Source organism: Giraffa tippelskirchi, chromosome 12 (genome assembly GCF_054371585.1).
Source record: "Giraffa tippelskirchi isolate mGirTip1 chromosome 12, T2T-mGirTip1v1.2.pri, whole genome shotgun sequence".
In the NCBI taxonomy this organism is placed as follows: domain Eukaryota; kingdom Metazoa; phylum Chordata; class Mammalia; order Artiodactyla; family Giraffidae; genus Giraffa; species Giraffa tippelskirchi.
This window is the reverse complement of record NC_137286.1, coordinates 96,580,397-96,607,460: the sequence shown is the minus strand read 5'-3', so window position 1 is coordinate 96,607,460 and position 27,064 is coordinate 96,580,397. Positions and strand designations below refer to the sequence as shown.

Sequence of the window (27,064 nt, the reverse complement as noted above, 5' to 3'; positions counted from 1 at the left end):
AGTCCTGGACAGAGAACCTAACTTGACATCACATGGGAAGCCCCAGGGAATTCAGCAGGCCACAGGCTGAGCATGAACTCGCATTGTTGGGGTTTAAAGAGGCCATCGTCACTCTGAGGCTGCATGTGAACAAGCTGGATGCCTTTATTAAGTAAGTTCATATTCTCTACACTGGTCAAAGCCCCCAAGGAGTACAGAATTCAATGCTGGGTTTATTTTAAGGAGGATATTGCTGACCACAAAGTACCCAGAGAAATGTCACCGGGATAGTAGGGTGGTCTTAAGAGAGCTTTGCCTAAGAAACCTGGATAAAAATTTTGGGGAAGTAATAGGCCTCAGTCTTCAAGTATCTGAAGTGTTGACAGGTGGAGCAGATTCCTACACGGATTCAACCATCCCTGGAGAAGGGAAGAGCTACCCACTCCAGTATTCTTGCCTGGAGAATCCCCATGGACGGAGGAGCCTGGCAGGCTACAATACATGGTGTCACACAGGAGTTGGACACGACTGAGTGGCTAACATTTCTTGGGCACTTACCATATTCAGGGCACTGTAATAGGTGCTGTCTTATAGAGATTAATGACACACAGGACCAGCCTGAAGGCACTTGCAGGTAAGTAAGATGAAATGAGGAGTCTGGGATCCCTGGCTTTTATTCCAGTTCTATTACCTAGTAACCATGTGATTTCGAACAGTTTCTTATCTGCTGTTAACGACACTGTAGGGGGCCACATGGCAAGAGTTTTTCTGAGAATGAAATGAGATAAAGATGGGTAAAAAGAATGAGAAATTAGTAACTGTGAAACCGAGTAGATGCGGGAGGTTTTTACCACAAAGGTCACTTTTATTTTTTAACACTGAACTTTTCATTTTGTATTGGAGTCTAGTCATCACCACCTCAATGAACATGAGTTTGAGCAAACTACGGGAGATAGTGATCGACAGGGAAGCCTGGTGGGTTGCAGTCCATGGGGTCGCAAAGAGTCAGACACGTAGCTACTAAACAACAACAAACAGCTAATTAACAATGTTGTGGTAGTTTCAGGTGAACAGTAAAGGGGCTCAGCCGTACATACACATGTATCCATTCTCCCCCAAACCACTCTCCCATCCAGGCTGCCACATAACATTGAGCAGAGTTCCATATGCCAAAGGCCACTTTTGAATGGAAACTCAAAGGACAGGAGGGAGTTGGGTTTTGGGTGACACAGGAGAAAGGGAAGAAGAACATTCCAGGTGGATGGGACAGTATGAGCAAAGGCAGAGATGCAGAAAATAAGGGAGTCTTTGGGGGGACCAGCGAGTAGTACTGTGGCTGAAGGACATGGGAAGAGGAAAGTGATGAGGACACTCTACAAAGACACAATGAAGTGGGCTTACTGCACGGGAGGACTAGAACTGCATGCCAAGGAGGACCTGGGCAGTGGAAGGCTCATCAAGGGAATTTAGGAAAATCAATCTGTGTGCAAACATGGCTGGAGTCAGGAAAGCAAAGTGAAGAATCTTTGTAAGTCTAAGCAAGAGATTATGAGAAAGTAACCCAAGATAAAGGCAGTGACAATGGAAATCAGGAGAATAAACGGTCAGATGGGAGGAGCGAAGGTGAGCACACAACAGAAGACAACTCCATGATGACAACCTTGGGGTCAGTAGAAGGCTGAAGCCACGGACCAGAACGGGAGACACAGAAGGAAAATAAAGTTGACCAAGAAGATGATAAGGTCAGCTGTGGGCTGTGTTGAATTTCAGATGGCTATGGAAAAATTGGAAAGCAGTTCATGAGAGAAAGTTGGAAATATGGTTCCGGGGCTCATGAGAGGAGTCAGGGTTAGAGATGTAGATTTGAGAGGAGGTACACTTAAAGATGAAGCATGTGTTGTCAAACATAAACGAACTTGGGTTTGAACTCTGCCTTCCACACTAACTAGCTGTGTGGCCTTGGACAAATTGCTTATCCTCAAAGCCTTAATTTCCTTAATTGTAAAATTGGGAAAATTATACATACTTCAAAGGCTCTGCTTATTGCATACCATCTGGTTGCCATTTGTCACCGTCACTGTCTACCATAACCATCACTGCTGAAACCATTAAGGTAGATGATTTGGCTAGGAACAGAGAACAATTAAGTAGAAAAAAAAAGTTGAGGAATGAATCTTAGGAAACAATTATGAGGAGATATATGACAGAAGAGTAAACTTGAAAGAAGCTTAGGAAGAGTCAAGGAAGTGGGCAGAAGATCAGGACAGACCACGAAGGATGAGGGGTATCACCAAAAACGTCCAATGCGTCTCTATTCTTGCCCTGGAACTATGTGCAACTGTACCGCTTTGTAGAGACACAGATGTAGAGAATGGACGCATGGATACAGGAGCTGGGCTCGGGGGGTGGGGAAGGGAAGGGTGGGATGAATTAAGAGCTTAGGTTTGACATAAATACACTACCTACCATGGGTAACGTAAATAGCTCGCGGGAATCTGCTATGTAGCACAGGGAACTGCTCTGTGATGACCTAGATGGGTGGGGAGGGCGGGGGTGGTCCAAGAAGGAGGGCATACATGTGGAGGCATTGCTGATTCACTTTGTCTTACAGCAGAAACCAACACAAAATCGTAAAGCAATCATACTCGAATAAAAAAAATAAAGACAAAACAAATACCTCCAAGGAGTCTGGAAGGAAAAACATGGAGAACACGGGATATAGTGATGTGACGATCATCCCTGTTCAGTGAAACTATTACGTAAGGGGAAATGAGATTTTCATCCAAACTCCAAAGGGATGTGTATCAGATACACAGAGTGAATTGTGGGACGTATAAGCTTCTAGAAAGGTCTACGTAGATGCAAAGAAAAGACTGCCGGCCTTAAGTCTTCTTACCCACTTTCAAAGGTATAAAAGGCTTAATTCATTAGAGAGAAAGGGGACTTGTGAGATGGATCTCTTTAGAAAGAGCTGTGCTGTGAGCCTCCAAATCCCAAAGGAGGGAAGATGCTCCCTCTCATACCAGCTGGGGCTCCCCTGGGAGATCTGAAGAGCTAGGTCAGTGTCATCCATGGACGGAGGGAGATAACAGACTGCTGTTTGAGTGTCTAGCTTTTGTTCTGAGAATCTATGGCAGCAGAGTAAAGGAGGCTTGCTGGCACTGAGTGGCCTGTGGTTGGGGCAAAAGACATATGAGTGTAGTGACAGATATGAGGGAGTGAGCTGGCATGAAGATAACTTACATTCTTCCCAAGGGGATCATCTGAGGCCAACAAGCAGAACTTTGGAACACAAGGACTGAGAGACAAGTAGCCAAAACTGGAAGAAAGCGAACTGACCACATCGAAGAAGAGCTGAATGTTCCCACTGAGAGTCCCTGAGGAACCGATGCAAACACTCACAAGAGACTTCGCTGAGCACCTGCTCTCATGCCCAGAGAGGCTGAGCCACCACAGCACAGCACGGTCACGAGGACCCGCCAGCTGATCCTCATCACCCAGCTCCACTGCCCCCTTCCCTACTCCGACCCTGGAAGGATCAATAGCACAGAGGTGGTGAGTAAAGAGGAGAGAAGGTATCAACCCCACTTTTTTTTTTTTCTGCAAAGAAAGAACTCACTACATTGGGCCCTGGATCCATAAGGAAAAACCATTCCAAATTGGAGTGACTACTACATAGGACTACATGTTTCCACTTCTGAATTGAGATGATGATTTGTAGCTAGAAGAGTTCATAACACTTTTTACTATCCTAGGAAAGAACAGAAAAGTCTTTTTTTTTTCCCTTTAAAGATTTTTTTTTGACTGGATCATTTTTAAAGTCTTAATTGAATTTGTTACAACATCCCTTCTGTTTTATGTTTTGGTTTTTTCACTGCAAGGCATGCGGGATTTTAATTCCCTGACCAGGGATCAAACCAGCATCCCCTGCACTGGAAGCAATAGTGGAGGACAATTTTGTAAATTAAAAAACAACAACAACAACAACAACAAAAAACCTTTTGTGTTTTCAGTATACCATTTACCCAAAAGTATAAAAAGTGAGTCAGGATGAGGCGATGGAGGTTTCAAGGACAGTATTTTTAAAGCTGTTTGGCAGAGACAGAAAGGCATTGTGGTTTGATGAGATGATTGACAGCTCCTTTAGGATATGATAAATTGAAGCATGGTCATGAGTTGAGAAGAAAGAGATTATAAAACCGAGGTAAAACAACAAATGTTCAGGGACAGCAGGAAGGGAATGCTGAAAAGGCAAGGTCACAAATAAGATAGAAGACAAAGTCAAGAACATTATCATTGCCAAAGAAAGACTCTTCTTCTTCCTTTGAAAGATGGGAGGAGGGGAGAAAATGAGTGAATGTTCAGGGACATTTTGATCTAGAAGGACAAGAAAATAAAATAGTTTACTGTGAATTGGCTTTGATCATCCTGGTGGTCTACGAGGAAAGTTCATCTTCTAAGAATGAGGGCAGTGGGTGGGTTTTACTACTCTGGAGGGCAGAATTAGGACCACTGTGAACAGGTCAGAGAGAGATTTATTTAGGGTCAGTGTAAGAAAAAACTTATTTAAAAGCAGCACTAGTGGAAAGTGGAACTGGCCTTCTTATAAAGGTGTAAGTTGCCAAAACAGAGTGTTTTAGTTGGGGATAGATGAACAACTGTTGCAGTGCTGTCAGGAGGGACTGTAAACTCATGGTTTCCAAGACACCTCATGTATATGATTCATTCTGAATGTTATATTTTGTAGGTTTTTTCATGTGAACAATTCAGGTGTCACTGTTACTACTGAATACAAGAAAAAGAAGCCCATGAGAACTGGAAGAGAAAACATAAAGAAAAGATGGCATGTGTTATATTAATACAATGTATTTCTTTCCTAAGGAGAAAATCATCTTTTCATAGAAAAGGAACTAGCTGGTACTTGAGTTAGATTCTGTCTCCAAAGTATAATGTGTCTCTACATGTCTCCAAAGTATCTATAGGTCTCCATAGCTTGGCAGTGAATTAAATTAGAAAATCACTATGTTCTGGGGAACTTTATATTTATGCATGAGCTAAAATGTAGCCATGGAGGAGGAAGTCTCCAGAACCCCTTTAATTTTTCTACAGCTAAGATGCAACTGGGAACTTACTGACAAGAGCAAAGCGTGTAAGCCAATGGGCCTTCTGTTTAGAATTCATAAAAATGCATACCAGATTTTCTATTCAAAAACAAAAGGTCACAGAAACTTGGCAATTATTCACCACTACAGTTATAATTTTTTTTTTTGAAATAAGAACTGTACATTCCTAACATCAAAATTGAACCTATTGAACCTATCAAGTATTCTAGCATCAGGTACCACACATCTGAAATAAATCTGCTCACAGATTCCATTTAAACTGGCCACATAATCCAATTAAAATTTAAACCTATAAAGAACTGTCAGTCTGTTGTGATCTGTCAGATATTTTACAACAATATTACTCCAAAGAGATAAAATATATGAGCAACAATTCATATTCTGAGTCAAAGTTCAGCAGCCAAGATCCTTTGACAGCTTCAGACATAAGCAATATTAAAAGTCATAGGAGGGTCCTATTTCACGGAAGTGTTACTGTCTAAAATTATTTGTGCCTAGTGCACTGCCTGGCACCTGGTAAGTTAGTCTAGCTTACTGAATAAATGAATGGACGTATGAAAGAATGGGCTTCCCTGGTGGCTCAGATGGTAAAGAATCTGCCTGCAATGCAGGAGACCGTCCCTGGGTTGGGAAAATACCGTGGAGGACAGCATGACAACCCACTCCAATATTCCTGCCTGGAGAAGCCCCACGGACAGAGGAGCCTGGTGGGCTCCTCAGGAAAGAATGAATGACTTTTGCTTGCAGTAGCTCAAAAGCCACTTTGTGAGGAGGTCTGGTCAATCCTGACACTAAGCGTCTTTCTGGTGTCCCTAGTGATCTTTTTTGTTTCTCGGCATCACCAGCCCCAGGACAGAGCAGCAGATCCTTTAAAATCCCTCTAACCCAAATCAACGTAGACCTAAGGGCTGGGACTTCCTGAACATCATCAGTTTTAGAAATCTGACTGGGTCTAAGTGTCATTTGGTTTAATCTTCCAGAGATTCTGTGCAGAAAAGGGTGGATATCTTCAAAGATCGCTGCATCTCCTCTCACCTCCACCACAGGAATAAAAGTTGAGAGTGGGAAAAAAGCAATAGGTAATCACTTTTTTGTTCTAAAGTGCCCCGGCAGCAAATCTTGGTGACATCTGCCTCCAATTAAGCCCTGCCAATGCAGCTACGTGGTTGAGTCCAGCTGCAGTCCACCAGGAGGTATATTTCAGCTGAGGTGTCATTCACTAACATCATTCACTAAGTAATAAGGAACACAGTTTTGAACGTGCTTTGACATTTATTATCTCATTTGAGGTCCATTACAACCTGGGGAGGGGGGGAAAGGTGTTTTACAGAATGGGAAGCAGGCTTGGAGATGTAGAGACCACACAATAAGCAGGACACGGAGCTTGGGCCAGATCTTTGTCTCATAACCCTGTCCCAGTATTGCTTCCACTATGCTGGGTTCTAACCCTATTTTCTCATCACCCAGAATTGGGGAAAGCAATGAGGACCCTGTGGTGCCTGGTGCCTGATGTAGCTTCTGCTACATCTCATTCAGGACCTGAGTCCTTGGAAAGTGGTCAGGATGGAACATTTCTGGGAACATGTGTCAAGAGGGCCCTGGGTACCCAATACCACAGGGTCCACAAGAGAAAGCTGAGGAAATGTCCCTTCTCGAATCACATACCCAGGAAGAAAACTATACTCCAGATGGGTCTGTCTACTGCAGGAGAAACCTGGACCAGCATTCCCCAGAGACAGGACTTTTGTTACAGAAGCTTTAGGAGACAGATACACAACACCCAAACAAAAATATGTAAGTCTGAAGTCATGCCTGTTAACACTGGAATCAAGGGCACAGGGGAACTGGTAAATAGAGAGGATGAGCAGAAAGAGAAAGGCAAATACCATATGACACCACTTATACGTGGAATTTAAAATAGGACACAGATGCACTTATCTACAAAACAGACTCACCAACATAAAAAACAGACCTGTGGTTGCCCAAGGGAGAGGGGACAAGGGGAGGGCTGGACTGGGAGTTTGGGGTTAGTAGATGCAAACCAGTATATGTAGAATGGATAAACAACAAGGTCCCACGGTATAGCACAGGGACGTGTATTCAGTATCCTGAATCCTGAAATTAACCATAATGGAAAAGAATATAAAAAAGAATGTGTGTGTGTGTGTGTGTGTGTGTGTGTATGTGTGTGTGTGTGTAACACCAAATCAGTTTGCTGTACAGCAGAAATTAACACAACATTATAAATCAACTCATTTCAATAAAAATATTAAATTTAATTTTTTTAAAAAAAGGATGAGTGAGGTTTAGACTCCCGAGCAGGTGTCAGGCCTGGCAGGGGTGAAGTAAGCAGGTGAGGAAATTGGCCAAGCGACTTTGGGGGGTGTTGGCTTTGAGGGGTGGACAGAAGGTGACATCATGTGACAGGCTCCTTACCAAGGAGTTGCTTGTCCCTCCTGGGTAGACGGAGGCATTTCTCAACAAAATCCTCTCTTTTTAAGGGCAACAAATTATAAATTCGTCAGTTTATCATCAACATACAAGCAAAACCGTGTGAAGCTTCCGGTCTCCAATTTGGCATTTCCCTTGACTATGTTTCATCATTTCTAAATCAGACCCCAAGCCACGACTGAGGAAGGATCTGCTGGCCTGTGTCCCTATATATAGTCCTTCATCCACCAGAGTAGAAGGTGCTAGGAATCCACTGATTGATGACGTTATTGCTAAAATGGTTACATTTGGAGCTGGAAGAAGGAAGGTATTTTTTTCCGTGAAAACGGGGGAGGAAGAAAGCCCCCTCACAGGTTTTAATATTGATCTGGCTCCACTGTAGTCCCGTGAAATAAACATCTATAAAGTCACAATGTTTCACTGGAAAGACCTTAAGAGCCATCTCCAGGAGCTTTCCCAGCAGTCATTAGGGGAGGTATTGCTGCTAATCCTGAACTCACTGCAAGCTGGCTTAACTTCGAGAGACAAAATAAAAGTGCTGCCTTGTGGCAACAGCCCACTTCTCGGTGCCATTAAATCAAGCAGAGCCTCTGCGCCAATATTAATTCAGTCATCGCTGGGCCCCCACCTCCCCATTGCCCCTCCTTTCAGGAAGCCCCTATGGAAGAGGCCAAAGGAAGCCTCAACGTGCAAATATTGTTTAGCAAGTACAGATAAGCTGCAGCAAATCATGCTCAGAGCACTTAAAAAAAAAAAAAAAGATTCAAATGTTAATACATTAGCGCCAGAACATGCTGTACAAGCAATGGGGAAACTGCAGTTGTCAACGTGTGAATTTAGTCTCAGGGAAGGTTCATGCCAGGAAGTAAAAAAAAAAATCTCAATTTAGACTTCGTCTCTCCCCCCACCCCCAAGCCACGTGCTTCCTGGAGGATATGGGGGAGTACACAGTTACTCAGCAGATGTACTTCACACCAAGAAACGCTCGGGGTATATTCATCCCAGGAAAGGATGTGCAGTTCTCCCTCTGCCACTAAAGTTTAGTCTGAAGTGGTCCTTCACGGGGCCAAGCCACACATCATGGGGACATCCCCTGACTCGCGCGTGTGCGTGCACACATGTGCGTGACTGTGCATGTATATATATGCATTCTTATTCATGAGAAAGGTTTCTGCAGGGAAATCACAGGGATTTTGCTGTTCTACGTTTCAGAGAGCCGGCCTGCCCATCACATTGGACGAACATGAGTAGGCTGAAGCCGCCTGGGTTGAGAGAACACTGTCAAGGGCGAAAGCCCAGCTCCCAAGGCCACACCAAGAGAGGCAAGGTGGGGAAGAAGCCCCAAGTCTCCCTGGGGGTTGGGGGGACACAGAGGGCAGCAGAAGGTCAGGCCAGCTCTGCTGATCTGAAACTGAGCTGGATTCCAGTTCAAGTCTGACAGGCTGCTTTTCCATTATCAAAGCAGCAGACTCAAACTTTCATTTCAGAACACATCTGGTCTCTCCATCCGTCTCATTAGAAACGCTATTTTCTTTAAATTGGAAATCAAGGCAGTTTATTCTTCTCAAAACTGTGCTGTCGGCTCTTCTGCCTGACTTCTAACCTTCACTTCTTTTGCACAACGGCTAAGCTGCCTCATCTGAAAAAGGGGTGGGCTGGGGGAGCCCACCCCTGGACATTGTGTGAGTGATAGATTTGCATCAATCTTTGTCTCCAAGGAGAGTCTATCAGAGAAAAAGATGCAAAGTATTTAGAGAAAACTTATTTAGAGGGAAAGCAGTACCAAACCACTCTTCCAGCTTTTTCAACCAAAATATCAATAACTTAAATCTCAAGTGATAGAGCTACAAAAACTTTTATTAGGCATTTAAAGTTTTCATGATAAAGGGGCAATCTCTCTTATTCTCATCTCTCCCTATACAGCTGAAGTCATTTTAAAATGATGAAATAACTGTAGTGTGTTTAAATGCATGTACCTGATATGTATATATGCATATAATATAGACATTCTATGTGAATGTACATCAGCCATATTTGGAGCTCCAGTATTTCCCACCCACTTGGTCAAAAGCTCATTAGTTTAATCTGCATTTATCTAAGCAAGAAATTCATTATCACTTCAAAAAGTATTTCCAAGTAGCAACAACTTGAATTAACAATAAATATGTACTATGTCCCTGATTAAATCAGAAGTCATATGACTTAGGAAAGGTCTCTTTGTTCAGGGCAATCATCTTTCCTGTGATGCTGTTAAGATTCTGAGATGATTTATGGTATCAGAAAACATCATTCTTGAAGTTACAACCTTTCACATTCATTTCCTAAGATACATCTTTCCCTCTTTATCAATGGTTCCTTCTCTATCAATTGGAAAAAAAATCACATTTCATTTTTAATTGAAGGACACTTTTTTCTGATCCTTCACAGATCCTAATGACACACAAATTCTGACATATTTAAAGGAAAAGGACACAAGACTATCTTTCTCAGGACCTACAGGAGAAAGAAGGCCATGTGAAAGCTGAGTCTAGACACATGCTCAATAACTTTATGATAACACATCTTTCAACTATGAGTTTTGATAAAAATACGTAATTAAAAACGTAGACCATCGGCACCATGATTTTTCTATAGAACACCAATGTAGTTAACAAAATGGTTATAAATTAGCCACTGGTAATTTACTCTTCTAAATGATTTAACCTTTCCAATGATCATTTCATCTGTTTTCTATATTAAAATAATATCAAAGAAATTCGAGATATGGAAAAGCCATGTTGGCTGAGGATCTGAAACTGATTTGGTAGCTTTCGAGCTGACATAATCTTGGCCCGAGTGCAGCTCATTTTGGAAAGCTGCCTCAAATTTCCCCTGGTTTTGAACTTTTTTTTTGGTTTCCTTACCACTTTCATCTAGCAAGAAATCATCCTGGTAACGGAACTTCTCCGGTCCACATGCAATAAAAATGTCATCGTCACCAAAAAAGTCCTGAAGGCACATCACCTACAAGAGAAAAGCATGGCACTCAGCAAAGGGTCAGGAGAACAGCAATTACAGCAAAGCATCCCCGCCAGTGGACATCTGCATACAGCCACTTCCCATCTAATGGAATCAACAGGGCTGGTCCTCCGGAGGAATTTCAAAGGGAGGTTTTTCAGCATCTGTTACTAGTAAGAAACATGTTCCGTTTCAGTGGTGCAGGAAGGCGGGATAAGGTACATAGAACCGGTAACTGTCACATTTATGACTTGATATATCAATAAGCTAGGAGGTAAGAGCCCTTTATTTTCACAACAGACTGGACACAGCACCTTGTGGAAAAGGAGCACTCCTTCACTCCTCTGATTGTAACTGTCCTGGAGAGCAGTAGAAGTCAGTCTATGGTTTTAGCAACAACTGATGCCATAGTTACATGATGATGGTCACTGGGGCAACGATTAGAGAAAAATATTTGTACCCTCACAGGAATAGAACAATCTCCTTTAGACCCCGTCTGTGCTGTGCTAAGTCGTGCCCGACTCTTTGTGACCCCATGGACTGTAGCCCGCCAGGCTCCTCTGTCCATGGGATTCTCCAGGCAAGAGTACTGGAGTGGATTGCCAATATCTCCTCCAGGGTATCGTTCTGACCCAGGGATCAAATCTGCGTCTTCTGCATTGGCAAAAGACTTCTTTTACCACTGAGCCACCTGGGAAGCCCAAGACTGTTTCTACCTCTATCTAAAACAAAAATGGTACCCTTCATAAAAGGAATAATAGAAAAAGTCAGTTATTTCAGAGATTTAGCTTACAGAGACCAAGCAACTGTATCCCTCATCTCAAGCTAAGCTGAACTTTAACACTCCCATGGTTCCCTAGCTTGTGGTCACACAAAGGGAAAGTTTTAAAACAACCTTTTGATATTTTATTCAACTTCTTCTCTAACATGAACTTTGAAAGCTAAATGCCGCTTTTCAAGTAAATGTAGTCCAGATGAATAATTCCGAGCTTACTGCTCTCTCTCTGAATATGTGGATGTGCAGTGTAATATTTTTGCTGTTGTTGTTCACAGTATGTATAATGCCAGTATAAGGCGCCGGAAATGCTTCTGATTTCTATTTTCAATTTTCTTTGACCACTTGGAGCAGATTGTAAAGCAGTCACTTGAAGGCACCACTCAGAGCTGCGTGAAATAGACTTTCATATTTATTTATTGCATTTTCCCTTGGATATTTGAGGATCAGAGAGAAGCCTTCCTGTGTCTGATGTGTGAGATGTTTTTGCTCTGTGCTCCCTGTGAACCCCTCCCTTATGTACTGGTACTTCATCCGCAGAGCACCGCTGGGGTTCTGGGGTTCTGCTCCTTGTCAGTTCTCGTAACGTGACCCTGACAGGTCAAAGATGCTGGAGCACTTGCAGAAGTAAGGTGGGAAAGGATAGCACCATTTAGAGCCCCGGATGCAATGCTGTGGAGGCATCAGATAGTTTTTCTCCAATAATCCCTCATTCCCAAACAACTACTTGGACAGAGTGAAGTCAGAAAGAAAAAAACAAATACCATATATTAACACATACACGTGGAGTCTAGAAAAATGGTACAGATGAACCTATTTGCAAAGCAGAAACAGAGATACAGATGTAAAGAACAAACATATGGATGCCAAATGGGGAAGGGAGGTGAATTAGGAGATTGAGATTGACATATACGCACTATTGTTACCACGTGTAAAGCAGATAACTAACGCCAACCTGCTGTATAGCACAGGGGGCTCTACTCGGTGCTCTGCGGTGACCTAAATGGAACGGGAGTCCGAAAAAGGGGGGGAATAGACATACATATAGCTGATTATGGAGAAGGAAATGGCAGCCCACTCCAGGATTCTGGCCTGGAAAATCCCATGGACAGAGGAGCCTGGAGGGCTACAGTCCATGGGGGTCGCAAAGAGACGCAATTGAGCACACACAAACACACATAGCTGATTCACTTTGCTGTACAGCAGAAACTAACACAACACTGTAAAGCAACTGTATTCCCATAAAAATTAAAAAACAACAACAACAAAATCTCCACAAATAACCACTTGGCTGAGGTCTTCAGAAGGATACTTCTCTCACAGTTTGACAGTAAGCATTAAGTGTGAGTGAGGGACGTTCACAGTGGTCAGTGCTTATTCTGTCTCTAAAAGCTTGAAAACACAGGTGACTTAAGAGGGACACTGTAATCATCCAGGAAGATGAACGGAAGGTCTTCAACACTCAGGAGCTTTGATCGTCTACCTGGGTTAGTAACAGGCCCTTTGAATTGAGAACCCGCTCTCTGTTTCACTCCTCTCTTTCTGTCAGACTCCAACCGTGACTCTCTTCATTTGTATCTTCATGACACAGCACCCCAGCACCCGACCCCAGCTTTCCTGATCATCCTGGGAGTCATCACAACCAACCCTGCCCAGGCCATTGTCATTTTAGTCACGTGAGTCCATACTGTGCTGACTATCTGTCCATTAGCATAAAGCACACGGGCATATAAAAATGAGGAAGAATGGGAAACCATGTCTTATTCAGGCAAAAATGTGAACAATTAACCCTAAAAAGCAGTATTTCCTACAGTGAGAATGATTAATAGAATTTGTGCCCCAAAGGGTCCTATGGCCAAAGAGATTTGGAAAATATTTCTCCAATATAAGCAGGTTTCTTTATTTCATGTTGTGTCACTTCAGTTGTGTTTGACTCTTTGTGACCCCATGGACTGTAGCCTGCCAGGCTCCTCTGTCCATGGGATTCTCCAGGCAAGAATACTGAAGTGGGTTGTCATTCCCTTTTCCAGGGAATCTTCTCAACCCAAGGATCGAACCCATGTCTCTTACATCTCCTGCACTGTCAGGTGAGTTACCACTAGCACCAGCTGGGTTTGTTTTTTTCTGATCTTCTCAAGACCCTTAATGTGCAAAGTACACTGCAACTCCAAAGAGGAGATACAAAAATACAGTGTTTCCCAGACTTACTTGATTCTGGAACTCTCCTTACCAGCATGGTATGCTCTCTTATCGGATAGGTTCCCTTTGGTACCATGCTGACAGCTGTTAAGTGAAAAGAATTTTAAGTTCATTCAAACATTTAAGCTGGACCTACTCTGTGCCAGGCTCTGTGCCAAACATTATGATGACAAAGTTCCGATGGATGAAAAATGCTGTTTTCCAAAAGAATAAAAATGCCCTTTCTTTCCACATATTCCCATCATTTGCATTTCAGAACATCAGGTGGCCAACCAGATCACCTCTATCTACCGGTGGTTACTTTATGCCAATGCTAAAGGAACAAACAACTATCAGAACTAAAACGTGTTATGAGCAGGTTGCCAGACAACCCCCATCCATCATATCCTGATGACCACCCTCCCAGCCCGAGACTCAGAGAATAGAGCGACAATGATTCAAACTGGACCGTTTAGATTGAATTCTGTTCCAAGTGAGAACTGAAACATGATGAACTTTTGATGTTGTTTCCAACTCCAGGACTCCAAGAACATAAAAGGAACACAGTGATGGCTATGGAAAAGTAACTGTCATCACTCAGCACACACACAAAAAGAAGACAGAGAGAAGAAGTCCTTTCAATGCCAAGCAACATGTATCCATTTACCTCTCAATCTTCAGTGAGTAAAATCAAAGAATTTGTTCAACTGTCAGAAACTGTGATGTTTTCTATGCTTTTTGCTCTGGCATCATTTATCCATTTCCCTGCTTACAAAACTCCCACCCAGAGAAGGTGGGAAGGGTCAGTAGATCAAGTTCAAATTTAGAAAACTGCTCCCTGTTAGAAGCCTTGGTAAAAGGGTTGATAGCAAAGGAGGCTTAAACACAAGGTTACAATAAAGATGGATTTAGGATAATCTATGCACATTGATTGTCTGTGCCCTCACTCTCGATCATTGAGCTGGAGGTAGCTACAAATGTATTCTATCCCATCTAACAACAGAGGATAACAGAGGAAGATTTATTACCCTTTTTTCTAGGCCAATATACTTGGAGAATTTTCCTTTACGCATTATAGTATTTTCTGACATCAAAGGATTAGAAAAGATAGAGAAATGTAAGACCAATATTGTGCGTAATTATCTGATTTGATACATCTATGCAATGGTATTCCTTCTTAAGTCTGAGGTTCTCAAAAGTCAGTGTGGTAACCAGCTTTGAGAAACAAGTTCCACTTATGGATTAAAACAACAACATTCCTTGCTACAAAGAGATAGTGACAGTTGACCTTCTCTTCTGTGAAATCTCTGGTCGACAGGTATCAGGTATTGGAAGCATCCATCAAGACTGGGTCCAAGAAAGATGCAAAGGCAGAGAGATGATGTTTGAGAAAAGAAAGTCCAGCCTGTCTCTGTTCACTATCACTCCTGCCTCCAGAAGAGGTGGTACAGTCAGTGCCCGTCTATCTCCGTGGTCTCCATGGCCACAGATGCTGCCTCAGCACCGTCTCCCAAACCCAGGCCTTCCCTGCCCCTCCTCAGCACCCCCATCACCACCTCAGTCCACAGCTTAGCCTCCTACCTGTGGACCATGGTTCTGCTCATTCCCACCTCCTTTCTCTCCCACTGAGCCTACTTAATTCTCTTAATCTCCTTCTTCTTAGTAAATTTTCAATCTCTCTCTCCATGGCTCACACAAACACCTATGGCTTATCATCACACTGCAGTTCATCTTTGAGCGTGGCATTCCAGAATCCTCAAAATCTGCTCCGAACCTAGCTTTCAAGTCCATGGTAGCTTTAGCCATGAGATGCTGCCTGATACTCAATAAGCGTTGATATGGATGGATGGATGGATGGATAGACGAATGGATTAATTTAAGTACTATGCTCTAACAGGAAACATGTTCCAATTTATCTTCTTTACTTACTCTCCTTGGAAAGGACTTCTTCAATCTTATGTGTGTGTGGCTTTGGAACAAATTTTTTCCCCATTAGGTATCCCCTCCTACTAACTCTTTGACTACGCAAATCCCTTCTACGACTCAAGGCTCTGTTGAAGATCTAAGCCTTACCTTCTCTCTACACTCCAACCCAAAGTGACTCTCCCCTGCTCTGAACCCCTAGTCATCACTCCATAAGTGTTCACTGGGCACCACTGTGCGAGGCCTTGAGGATAGGACTGCCTTCAGCCTTCACCTCTTCATTTCCAGCGCTTAGAGGCACAGACTGGCACTCCAAGGATCTCCTAAAACACTGCAGTGAATCGGAAATTCAGCAGAGAGGAACCTGCAGTGCCTTCCAGCAGTTTGTCGTGGGTCTGGAGGCAGGTGGCTGGGGCGCAGCTCCTGCTCTGCCGTGACCACAGACTCAAGCAGGTCAGGAAACCCCTGTTTCTAAAGATCTTAAACTCCGGGCAGAGATGGTGCCTCCCTGAGTGCGAGTCTGCGGCCCAGCGGGGATGTCCACTCTGGGACAATTCTCCAAGGGCACAGCCCGGTCGTCAAAGCCCGGGGTTCTGCGGTAACCCAGCTCCGCCCCTCAGACGTTCATCTCTTCGTGCCTCTGTTTATCGTTCTGGTTGTTTCAAGAATTCAACTGCAACTCAGAAGAGGATAGACCCTCAACACATTTTAGCCCAAATACAGTTTTCCTTCCAAATAAGCACAAATCAAATGCATAGCTAATATAAACAAATAAATAAATTTATAACAAATGCAGCAGATAGCTCCCGGGCACAACAGGCGTCTACTGTAAAAGTAGATTTGGGTCAAATGTAGCATACGGGTGCCCCTTCTCACTTTGGGTCTAGGAAGTCCTACGGGTCAATCGTTTTGGGACAAAGTACACTTTTAAACATATATATTTCCTTAAGGTCCTCGTTGCGACATGTGGGATCTGTAGTTGTGGCACGTGGGATCTTTTTAGTTGGGCCAGGTGGGATCTAGTTCCTGACCAGGGATCAAAGCTGGGCTCCCTGCATTGGGAGCCCGGAGTCTTAGCCGCTGGACTGTCAGGGAAGTCCCATGAAGCACACTTTGAATTAGCATCAGGGAGCTGATACGAAGATGGCTGCAGTTGCTGACAACAAGTTGGGTTCATGCCCCAGGTTTCCACTGAAATGATGCTGTGAAAGTCACCTGCAAATATGTTCACCTGCGACCACACGAATATATAGATCTATGAACCACTGTCTTAATCAGGGACTCTTGGGGCCACATTTTAGTTTTGTGGGAGCCAGAGATGTGTATTCCTCTCAGAAAAGCGTCCTCTGTCAAAATGTCCCTACATTAGAAATGGCATTATATGCATATGGTATGCAATTCATAAAGGTGATCAGTTTATGGCACAAGGTGCCATCAATCAATTTTCAGTTCTTACCTAATGCTTTGGTTATTCTAAGAATGTATATTGTTGTTCAGTTGCTAAGTTGCGTCCGACTCTTTGCAACCCCATGGACTGCAGCACGCCAGGCTTCCCTGTCCTTCTCCATCTCCCAGAGTTCACTCAAAATCGACCATGTCCATTGAGTCGGTGATGCCATCCAACCATCTCATCCTCTGTTGCCCCCTTCTCCTCCTGCCCTCAATGTTTCCCAGCATCAGAGTCTGATCCCATGAGTCGGCTCTTCGCATCAGGTGGAAAAATCCAATCCCAAATAAAAACACTTTATTGCATCTGAGTTTATCTCTGGGGATGATTAGCATAATACCATATCCATATCTCAAAAAACATGGATGATTGTAACTGCCAGATATGCTGGAAAAAGCCTTTGAATGAACATCATGATACGTAGATTCTGGGCACAGATTTGAGGTGGTCGTATAGACTCGGACTAGTTATCTAAATTCTCTTGCTTATCAGTTTCTCTAAAGGTCCAATGTTTTACTATAGTAGTTATGTGATGAAGATATAAAGAAAAGATGTGTGTGTGACAGAGCAACAAGAACCTTTCTATATACATTATTACACTTAATATTCAATATACATTATTACATTTAAGCCCCTCTGTTATGGAGACAGACTATGAGACAATAGTTAGATGCTATTTGGAGAAAGAAATGGCAACCCACTCCAGTATTCTTGCTTGGGAAATCCTCTGAATAGAGGAGCCTGGCGGGCTACAGTTCATGGGGCTGCAAAGAGTCAGACATGACTGAGCAGCTAACAGTTTAGATGCTATTAATATCCCTCCCGGGCTTCCCAGGTGGCTCTAGTGGTAAAGAACCTGCCTGCTGATGCGGGAGACACAAGAGACTTGGGTTCGATTTCTGGGTTGGGAAGAGCCCCTGGAGTAGCAAGTGGCAACCCACTCCAGTATTCTTGCCTGGAAAATCCCATGGACGGAGGAGCCTGGTGGGCTAGATAAGAGTCCACGGAACCGCAGAGTTGGACATGACAGAGCAACTGACCACACACACACACACAGTATCCATACTTTACAGATTTAGAAAAACTTAGCCAGATTAAACAGAGGATCAATAGGAATTTGAAACTAGGTCAGTCAGAATTCAAAGGCAGGAGTTTAACCTGTCAAGCTTCAGGAAAACAAGACTATTCAAATGTATATAAACATGGACCCTTGCATTCACGTGTTATAAATTACAGCTGATAAAACCACTTAGTTATCCTATAGTGTATAATGAAAAGTTACCTAATAAAATTATTAAAGCAAGTTGGAATTATTTCTTTGACTCAAGGAAAACATATTCAGTTTTCTGACATTCTTACGTGAAATCTGAAATCACATCTTTCCCATTAACTTGCCATCACACACTCTCATCACAGGCCCCCAAGCTGCTTGTGAAGGAGAAAAAAAAAAACAAAAACACTGAAGAAAACATGGACTTCCTCTCCTCTGAGCTTCCGGTTTGAATTGCTCTGCAAGGGCAAGGATTCAAACAAAGGCAATAAAAGCATCTGCTATTTACACATTTCCAAAGCAGGACTGTGGAATCCACTTCCCCTCACTGGTGAGATCTCCATGGTGACGCTGACATCACCAGGTTGGGTGAGATTCTCAGCAGCGCTTGTGTGATGAGATTTTCTTTACAAGAGCACCCTCTAGCAACGAAATAAGGGATATCTCTGCAGCCATGGCCCTCCTTGTTTGAAGCCACACCAGCTTGTGTTAGACACTAAAATATTTCACCGTCACCTATTTAGTGTATTCTAAGTGAAATTACAAACAACCACAAAAATAAAAGCCAAGAAATTCAGTCCGTTTATTGGCATCACTGATTATGGCCTATCCTTTCTGTTTCAATATTATTTTCCTAAAAAAATATTTATAATTCCTCATTCTTCTTGATACCAGTTAAAGAGCATAGCTTTAAAGGTTCTGTTGACTACGTTCTGATGAGGTAATCTTTACCAAAAGGAATGCTTATACTTTAAAAAAAAAAAAAAAGTTCAGTCACCTGTTTATCTAAGGCACCAGAAGCAACCATCTCCTTTCTACACAGTTCACAATGTGACCACTATAATAAGCTCTCAGTGAAAATCTGGCACATAAAAGCCCCCTCCTCCTGCCAAAACTTAATTTTGAGAAGGTTTCTCTTCCAATTCCATTCCATACTTGGCTTCTTTCCTCATCTCTTAGTATCATGACGCCACATACACTGTAAGTCAACCGTTGTGAATTTTCCTGTTCTTTAAATCTTGCAATTCCATGCATTTATGGTTCTAAAATATGTCTACAATTAGTTTATCTGCAGCTAGAATACGTTAGGTATCGTCCCTTTATCACCTTCTCATTTCGTTGATGAGAAACTTAATGCAAACGGCAATTTATTTTACAATTGCTCCTCTAGCTAGAAATTTCTAAAAAGGAAAAATATTTTCAAGAAAGTCTGATTCTTCCCTAGAAAAAAATATAGTCAATAAGTAATAAATTACTCTAATACGAGTAAGATAATAACAAACAGAGATAAGGAAAGATTCTCAAACTGCTTTCTACAAGTTTGAAGTTCTAACAGTCTTTTTCTTTTTTTTTTTTTTGGCAAAAGTGGATAATATTGTTGTTGAAGTTCAGAGTTGGTTAGGAACTAACATTGGAATAACATGTTGATGCTTAAAGAAATGGGGGAAAAAAACACATTCTCTTTTGAAATTTGCTGGGTCAACCAGAAAAAATCCCAAGAATTAAGGAATGGAAAGTGCATGTGTTCCTTGAGTGTGTTCTCAGACTCTGGCTCACAGGGACGTCTTGTGATGGACAGAGGAGCATCTCTGCGGGAGGAATGCATTCTTCATCCAGGATCGCCATCTAAATGATTCATCTTTCATTACTTATCCTGTTTTGCTTTGTTTAATATTAACATCTCTTTTTCTTCTTCTTCTTTTTAGTTATAAAATGACCGTCTAATACCTCCTTGGACTGCAAGGAGATCAAATCAGTCGATCTTAAAGGAAATCAACCCTGAATATTCACTGGAAGGACTGATGCTGAAGCTCTAATACTTTGGTAAAGAACTGACTCATTGGAAAAGACCCTGATGCTTGGAAGGATTAAAGACAAAAGGAGAATAGGGCAGCAGAGGAAGAGATGGTTAGATAACATCCCCGACTCAGTGGACATGAATTGAGCAAACTCCGGGAGACAGTGGAGGTCAGGGGAGCCTGCTATGCTGTAGTCCATGGGGTCACAAAGAGTCAGACTGAACAACGACAAGTACCCAGGAATGACTAGGTGCACTGGCTCTGCCACCTAATCGATGTGTGACCTTGGGCAGCTATTGAACATCCTCAAGCCTCAGTTTCTTCATCTGTAAGATGGGGCTATCAGCACTCGGCACCATGCCTGGCCCACAGGGAGTGCACAGGGGATAAGCAGCTGCTACTGTCAGTGCTGGCTCTGGTTAGACAGAGCAGGTCTCTGGACCAGGCATCCTGCTGAGGAATCTGGGGCTATCTCTTAAGAACACAATACTAAAACCTTTGAACATTTAGGAAAGAGAGGTGTGGAGAACAGAGCTGACCTTGGAGGCTTTCAATTCTGCCCTCTTGACAAGTTAATGCAACCTCAATCCCATTGCTCTGTTTGGCTTCTCCGGTGAGACATCGTTCCTGTTGCCTACCACATCTTTATAATAGCTTACTCTGGGGGTTTCTTGGTGGCTCAGGGGTAAAGAATTCACCTGCCAATGTAAGAGACACAGGTTCGATCCCTGTTTGGGGAAGATCCCACATGCTGTGAAGCAACTACACCTGTGGGCCACAACTACTGATCTTGTGCTCTAGAGCTTAGAAGCTGCAACTACTGAGCTCATGTGCAGCAACTCCTGAAGCCTGTGCCTGCCTGGAGCCCTCCCTCTGCAAAAAGAAGCCACCACAACGAGAAGCCCACGCGGCACAACTAGGGAGCAGCCCCCACTCGCCGCAACTAGAGAAAGCCACGCAGCAATGAAGACTTAACACGGCTAAAAATATATTAACTGAAAAAAAATTAATAGCTTACTCTACTTGCCACCAGCTTCCCAGATGGTGCCAGTGGTAAAGAACTTGCCTGCCAATGCAGGAGACATAAAGAGACGTGGGTTCGATCCCTGAGTTGGGAAGATTTCCTGGAAGAGGAAGTGACAACCCACTCCAGTATTCTTGCCTGGAGAATCCCAAGGACAAAGGAGCCTGGCGGGCTACATAGGGTTGCAAAGAGACACAAACAAGCAACTGAGCACACACGCAGGCACTTGCCACTCCACCTAAGGAGTGGAAGCACAGTCCACGTGGAAATGTCACACAGTTCTCTCTTTAAAGGGGGTACGGACAATCTCTGACCTGAGCTCAGAAGCAAACGTATCACTCAATCCCAGATGGCTGCTCCTGTCCATGGCCACCCAGAGCTACATGCTGAAATCCTAACCCGAAGGTGATGGTATTGGGGAGCAGGGCCTTTGGGATGCGATGAGGTCATGGATTAGGGTCCTTATAAAAGAAGCCCAAGAAGGTTCCTTTGTCCCTTCTACCAGGTGAGGTTGCAGCAAAAAAGACAGCCAGCCAGGCTCTCACCAGACACTCGACCCTGGATTCCTCAGCCTCTAGGACTGTAAGAAGTAAAATTTCTGGTGTTTATGACCCACCCCGACTGCAGTATCTTGTTACAGCAGCCCTAACGGGCTAAGACCATGGATGTTCAAGCTGAGGGCTGTCATGCCCCAAAACTGGCTTATTGGACCAGCCTTATTATTCAAGTCATTCTTTTCAGGGCTAGCAAAAGAGTTCAACTGAACATACTGTCACTCAGAGGATCTTCTAAAAGATCCATGTAAATAGGCAGTGGAGACTGTGACTTGGTTTCTAATTAGGCAGAAACACTGACGATGATCATTGGAAAAACAAGAAATAAAATCATTATGTGATACGCGAAGCCAATGAATGCAGAGATCTTCAAAGCAGATGAGGAATAACAACCCCCAAGAGGAAAATGTGTCTGCGACAGTTAATACTTAGTTGTCTGCTTAACGTCTGAACAGAGGTGCTGGGCATAATGGGAGCTTCAAACCAGTATGAAAAACACTGCAAGCTCTCACTGTCAAGGCTGAGAGGTGCTCCGGTTGCCCTTGGTGAGAGTCACAACACAGGTCCAGCCTGGCTTTGGTGGAGAACACAGATGAGGGAAGGGCTTCCCTGGTGGCTCAGTGGTAAAGAATCCGCTTGCCGTGCAGCAGACACAGGTTCGATCCCTGGGTCAGGAAGGTCCCTGAGAGAAGGGCATGGCAATCTGCTTCAGCATTCTTTCCCGGAGAATCCCATGGACAGAGGAGCCTGGTGGGCTACAGTTCAAAGTGTCAGACAGGACTTAGTGACCAACACTTTCAATTAAAAAAAGTACCAATTAAAAAAAGTAACACCACATAAACCAACAAAAGGCTCCTCTGGGTTGGATTCAGTCCACACAACTTTTAATCTAGAAACATCCACAGAAAGCTCCTTGACAATAATTATACCTTGAAAAAAGATTTATGAAAGTGTGCTCCTTCATCCCTGTTTATTCTATGCACTTGTGTTTGTGGTCCAGTGTGGTCACCGTTTGCGAAGGTCCAGATGAAGGCCAAAGAAGTGATGTTCTGAGATGCTTCCACTAAACGTTCAGAAGCCTGGGAAATACCACAAACAGGGTGCCTCCGAGGCAAACGAAACTAAGGACAAAGGAAAGGTGTCACTGAAAAGGTAGCTTAAAATGTTTTGTGGCAGAATTCCTGGTGAGCAGGTAAATTAAGAAGCTTAAGATTGCAAAGGCTGGGCTTCAAATCCAGAGGACCAAACCCAGTCCACAAAACGTGTGCAAGGCAGCACCCTTAGATGTAGCTTCTCTGGGTCAGGAGTTTAAACTGTACTGAAAGCACCGAGTTGCTCTCTTGCAATTGTATTGACTCTTTTAACTCAACGTGCACACAGCCGATGAGCTGGCGCTGTGACTCTCCCTCTCGACGGTGCAGGAGCCCCAAATCAGTGCAAAGGCCTGAGATGTGCCAGGCCCCGAAGAGAATCGTAACTTAACATCATTACATCGAGTCCTCAAAAGTGCCCTTTGGTAAAACCTGATTTTTTTTTTTTTTAAGGTTTGCAAGAAAATCACAATCCAAAGAACTGGTATCGTCTTGAGGGTAAAAACACAGACTCCGCCTTTTACGTTCTTGTGCACTGGTTTGTCACTTGGGGTTGCAGGCAAAAAACGATATTCCCAAACTCATGGAAGCACGCTTCTGCCAAGAAAATTTGTAAACTGCTTGACATTAAACTATAGAGTTGGTTGCTTTCAATCTATTTCTAGTTGTAATCTACTTGTCTACATTTATAATTTGACATTAAAAGAGATTTTTTTATATACATTTCAAATCAGTCTTCTGAAGTAAACATTTTTTCCCCAAATGATGACACTGCCATAAATCTGAGATCTAAAATGACTGTTACTATCACCACAATTATCATCTGCCCCATGACCATCAACACCATGGCCTTCATCACCACTGGTACCACCATCACCACACTTCCATAATGGGAGTGCCCCTAAAATATTGCAAAATTTTAAAATTTGTCTCTTAACAGTGGTCAGTGTTCTGCATGGTGGATGCTTAACCACTTCTAATTGAGTATAATGATTCCAGTAATGTTTAGTCCAAATGCAACTGAAAATCACATTCTAAAATCATTACACAAATTACTTTCATTGTACCCCAACTCAAATGCAGCTAAGATACACATTTATATCAAAAATATAAAGTATCTCCAATAGGAGGGATTTCCCTGGCAGGCCAGTGGTTAAGACCATGCCTTCCAGTGCAGGGTGGATCCCTGGTAGAAGAGCTAAGATCCCACATGCCTCACAGCCAAAAAAAACACAACATAAACCAGAAACAATCCTGTAACAAACTCAATAGAAAGACTTTAAAAATGGTCCACATTAAAAAAAAAAAATTTTTTTGATATTATTGGAGAAGAAAATACTTATTCTTCCAAAAATATATTTGATAACTGATTTTTTAAACATTTAATGAAAACAATCTCTGGAATTATTTGAATAATAATACTGTTTTGCATAACTGTATTGCAATCTAAGTAAAATGGACAAAAGGCTGAAAAAGATGGCAAGAGTAAGATAAAGAATTTTATAGTCCACAATGAAAGCCTGGTCTCAAAACATTATGTTTTTATAAACAAATGCTGATATAAGTATACAAGTATGAACACATACTTGGAGATGTTCCATATTCAGTGGCCATTAAAAAATTTATACATGGAGATCAAAACATTCTTCACCAAAATTTATTCTTTGTCTTCATCCTATACGATGCATATTAGAGCTTTTATAATTCTTTTTTATCTACATAGAGAGTTGAGTGAATAACACGGAACTGGCTGCCATTTCCCCACAATGTGTGAGCGATTCCAAATGCCTACAGAGGCCCAGAAGGTAACACAAACACTGAATTGGGCCAAGCACCATTAAACCCAGTGCAAATGGGGTGAAACGTGGCAGTTAACACAGGCAGCCAACAGGAAGTTATAATAAATACAACTGTAATAAACCGCAACCTCCCCCTCACCTAAAGGGGACGCCTACTAACATTTGTCCTATAGGAAGGTTCCCCTAGTTGTGGCTAAACTGATTGATTTCCTAAGAGAAAGTGAAATCAGATTTTTATCTGAAAGTCCCTAATTTTAAAACATTGGCAATAAATTCATTTTTTAATTAAAAAACACCATACATTCCAAATAAAACACACCTGTGTCCTGGATTCAACCCACAGGCAAAGTTTTCACTCTCTGGGAGAGAATTCCACACTAAGTGGCCATTAGCTGTGGTTCATGTGCACAGGGCCAGTCCCTATGGCTGTGCCAAAGGTCCAGGGAGGCCACCAGGCTTCCTGCCACCAACTCCTGTAATTTCCAAAGACAGGGTAGTCTGCACTCAAGACCCACCACTTCTGGAACTTGGAGCCCATGAAAAACCCAATACGATCAATCCTGTGTGCGCTTGTGTGCATGGGCACACATGTGGGTGTATCTCCATGTGCTTATTACTCTGGTGTGCTGGGAAAATGGTGGATTTTCCAACTTAGATTGTTTTTTGAGTCCTTCCTCTCATCCCCATCCTTGATCATGACTTTCTTTTCCCCCTTCCTGAGAGAGAAGAGGAGAGAAACAGATGACGCAGAGAATCAATAACAGGAAATTACAGAGCAAACGTTATGAGCTCAGTAGAGATGGAACACAATTAAATCCCTTCGATAGAGACCAGAAGCACACTGCCTCACTCTCCAGCTCCTTAAGTCTTCCCCTGGTTACAAGGGCTTATCATGGTTTGAAAAGCTGCCGGCTTCACCTTCCGAGGGAAAGGTCTCTCTTAAAACTCAGAATCAATCATAGGCAGTGATTTTTTTTTTGGTCACATCTGCTCTGCCCAAATGTGAAAATAACCAAGGCGATTAAAAACTACTAGAAATGTTAGTTCTCACTGGAAGGAAGCAGAGTAAATAAAACTCAGCCATCTGGGGAAATAGATTTGGGGTCTAAGACATCAAAGTGAGAGGATAAAAATCAAAGCTTTTCACAAGTCATTTGCAATGGCTGCTTTTTTATTTATTGGATATTTCACAAGTGAGGAGTAAGTTGACACGATTCTTCTTTCTTTCAGAAACTAGTCTTATGGTATGATCTTTTCTCACAAGTTCATGATTAGCTCTTGTTGTTTAGTTGCTCAGTCATGTCCGACTCTTTGCGACCCCCACGAACTGTAGCCCACCAGGCTCCTCTGTCCATGGAATTTTCCAGGCAAGAATACTGGAGTGATTGGCCATTTCCTCCTCCAGGGGATCTTCCCAACTCAGGGACTAAACCCACGTCTCCTGCAGAGGCAGGTGTATTCTCTACCACTGAGACACCAAGGAAGCCCATGATTCTCTCTGAATGTCCCAATAGCATTGAAAGGGTTGGTCCCTTTATCCAGGGAACATCTACCAAGGACCAGTTTAGATAAATGCAATGAGGATGCTTTCAATGTTTGGATGAGGATGTGTTTTTGTTTACACATGTTTATGGTCTCATTTTCATTTCACAAAACACCAGTACAAAACATGTAACAGTAGCTTTAGATGGATTACGAAAAGTTTGAAGAGCAGGTCTGGAATCAGAGAACATCAGTTTTAAAACTCAATTCCATTAATTACTAGCTGGGTGACCTGGGTCGATTACTCAACATTTAGATATCTCCTCTTCTTCATAGAGAGAATGAAAATACTATTGCACCCATCTCCCAGAATGGTGGAAATAATTTGATAAAAATAACATATGGACGTGTGTCGGGCAGAACAAGTGTTCAGCAAAAGGCAAATGACTGTATGCATCCCTTAAGTTAATGCTGGTGAAGCATAAACTTCAAAGATTATGCTCAGAAAAGCCAACGATCAAGGCATAGAAGCCGAGATACATCATAAGTTTCCAATCTGTCTATCCCTTGTCCTATTTTCATACTGAAAATTATTCCATCTAATGGTTGTCAGACTTCAGGCAACTGCAAGGCATTAGAACTGCAATCAACACTAACTCAAGTACATGAAAACAACATTTACTTTCCATCTGTTTATCATCCAGTTTTCTTTCACATGTGAAGAATACAGTGTAGTAACTATACAAGCTACCTCCTCACAGCCCCTAAAAATCACGTTCTTTGAAATACCTGACAAGCAGACGGGTGAACGTTCTCCCCACGCCAAAACATTCGTCCACGCCAACCGTAACTTCCTTGATGTTACAGGAAATGACACTGAAGCATGAACTGCCCCAATGAGCAGTCATTTAAAGTGTCAGAAACATAAAAAAGGTACAGCCATTCCCCATAAACCTCAACACTGAGGTTCTCTCCCTGTCATTTAGACAACCTAAAGTTTCAAATCCGCCTCTAATATTTGGTATCATCAGATATAAATGAGGTTAAAATGACCAGACGCAACAGCTATGCTTATAAAGTGAATTTAAACAAAACCATCGCTATCATTCCATTTCTGAAGTCACGGAGGCCACAAACTTCTTCTTGCATTATATGTAGTGCCATACTGCCCT

At 42.7% G+C, this 27,064-nt stretch overlaps 1 protein-coding gene across 5 annotated transcripts in view; it reads right to left on the bottom strand.

Moving 5' to 3' along the window:
• The window catches only part of DCLK1 (doublecortin like kinase 1), a 345,430-nt gene that overhangs the window by 148,252 nt on the left and 170,114 nt on the right, over nt 1-27,064 (bottom strand). For all 5 annotated transcript variants that reach the window (XM_081551840.1, XM_081551842.1, XM_081551841.1 and 2 more), the window contains exon 4: nt 10,457-10,556. In XM_081551840.1, coding sequence (XP_081407966.1) covers nt 10,457-10,556 — 100 coding nt within the window. The remainder of the gene's footprint in view (nt 1-10,456; nt 10,557-27,064) is intronic.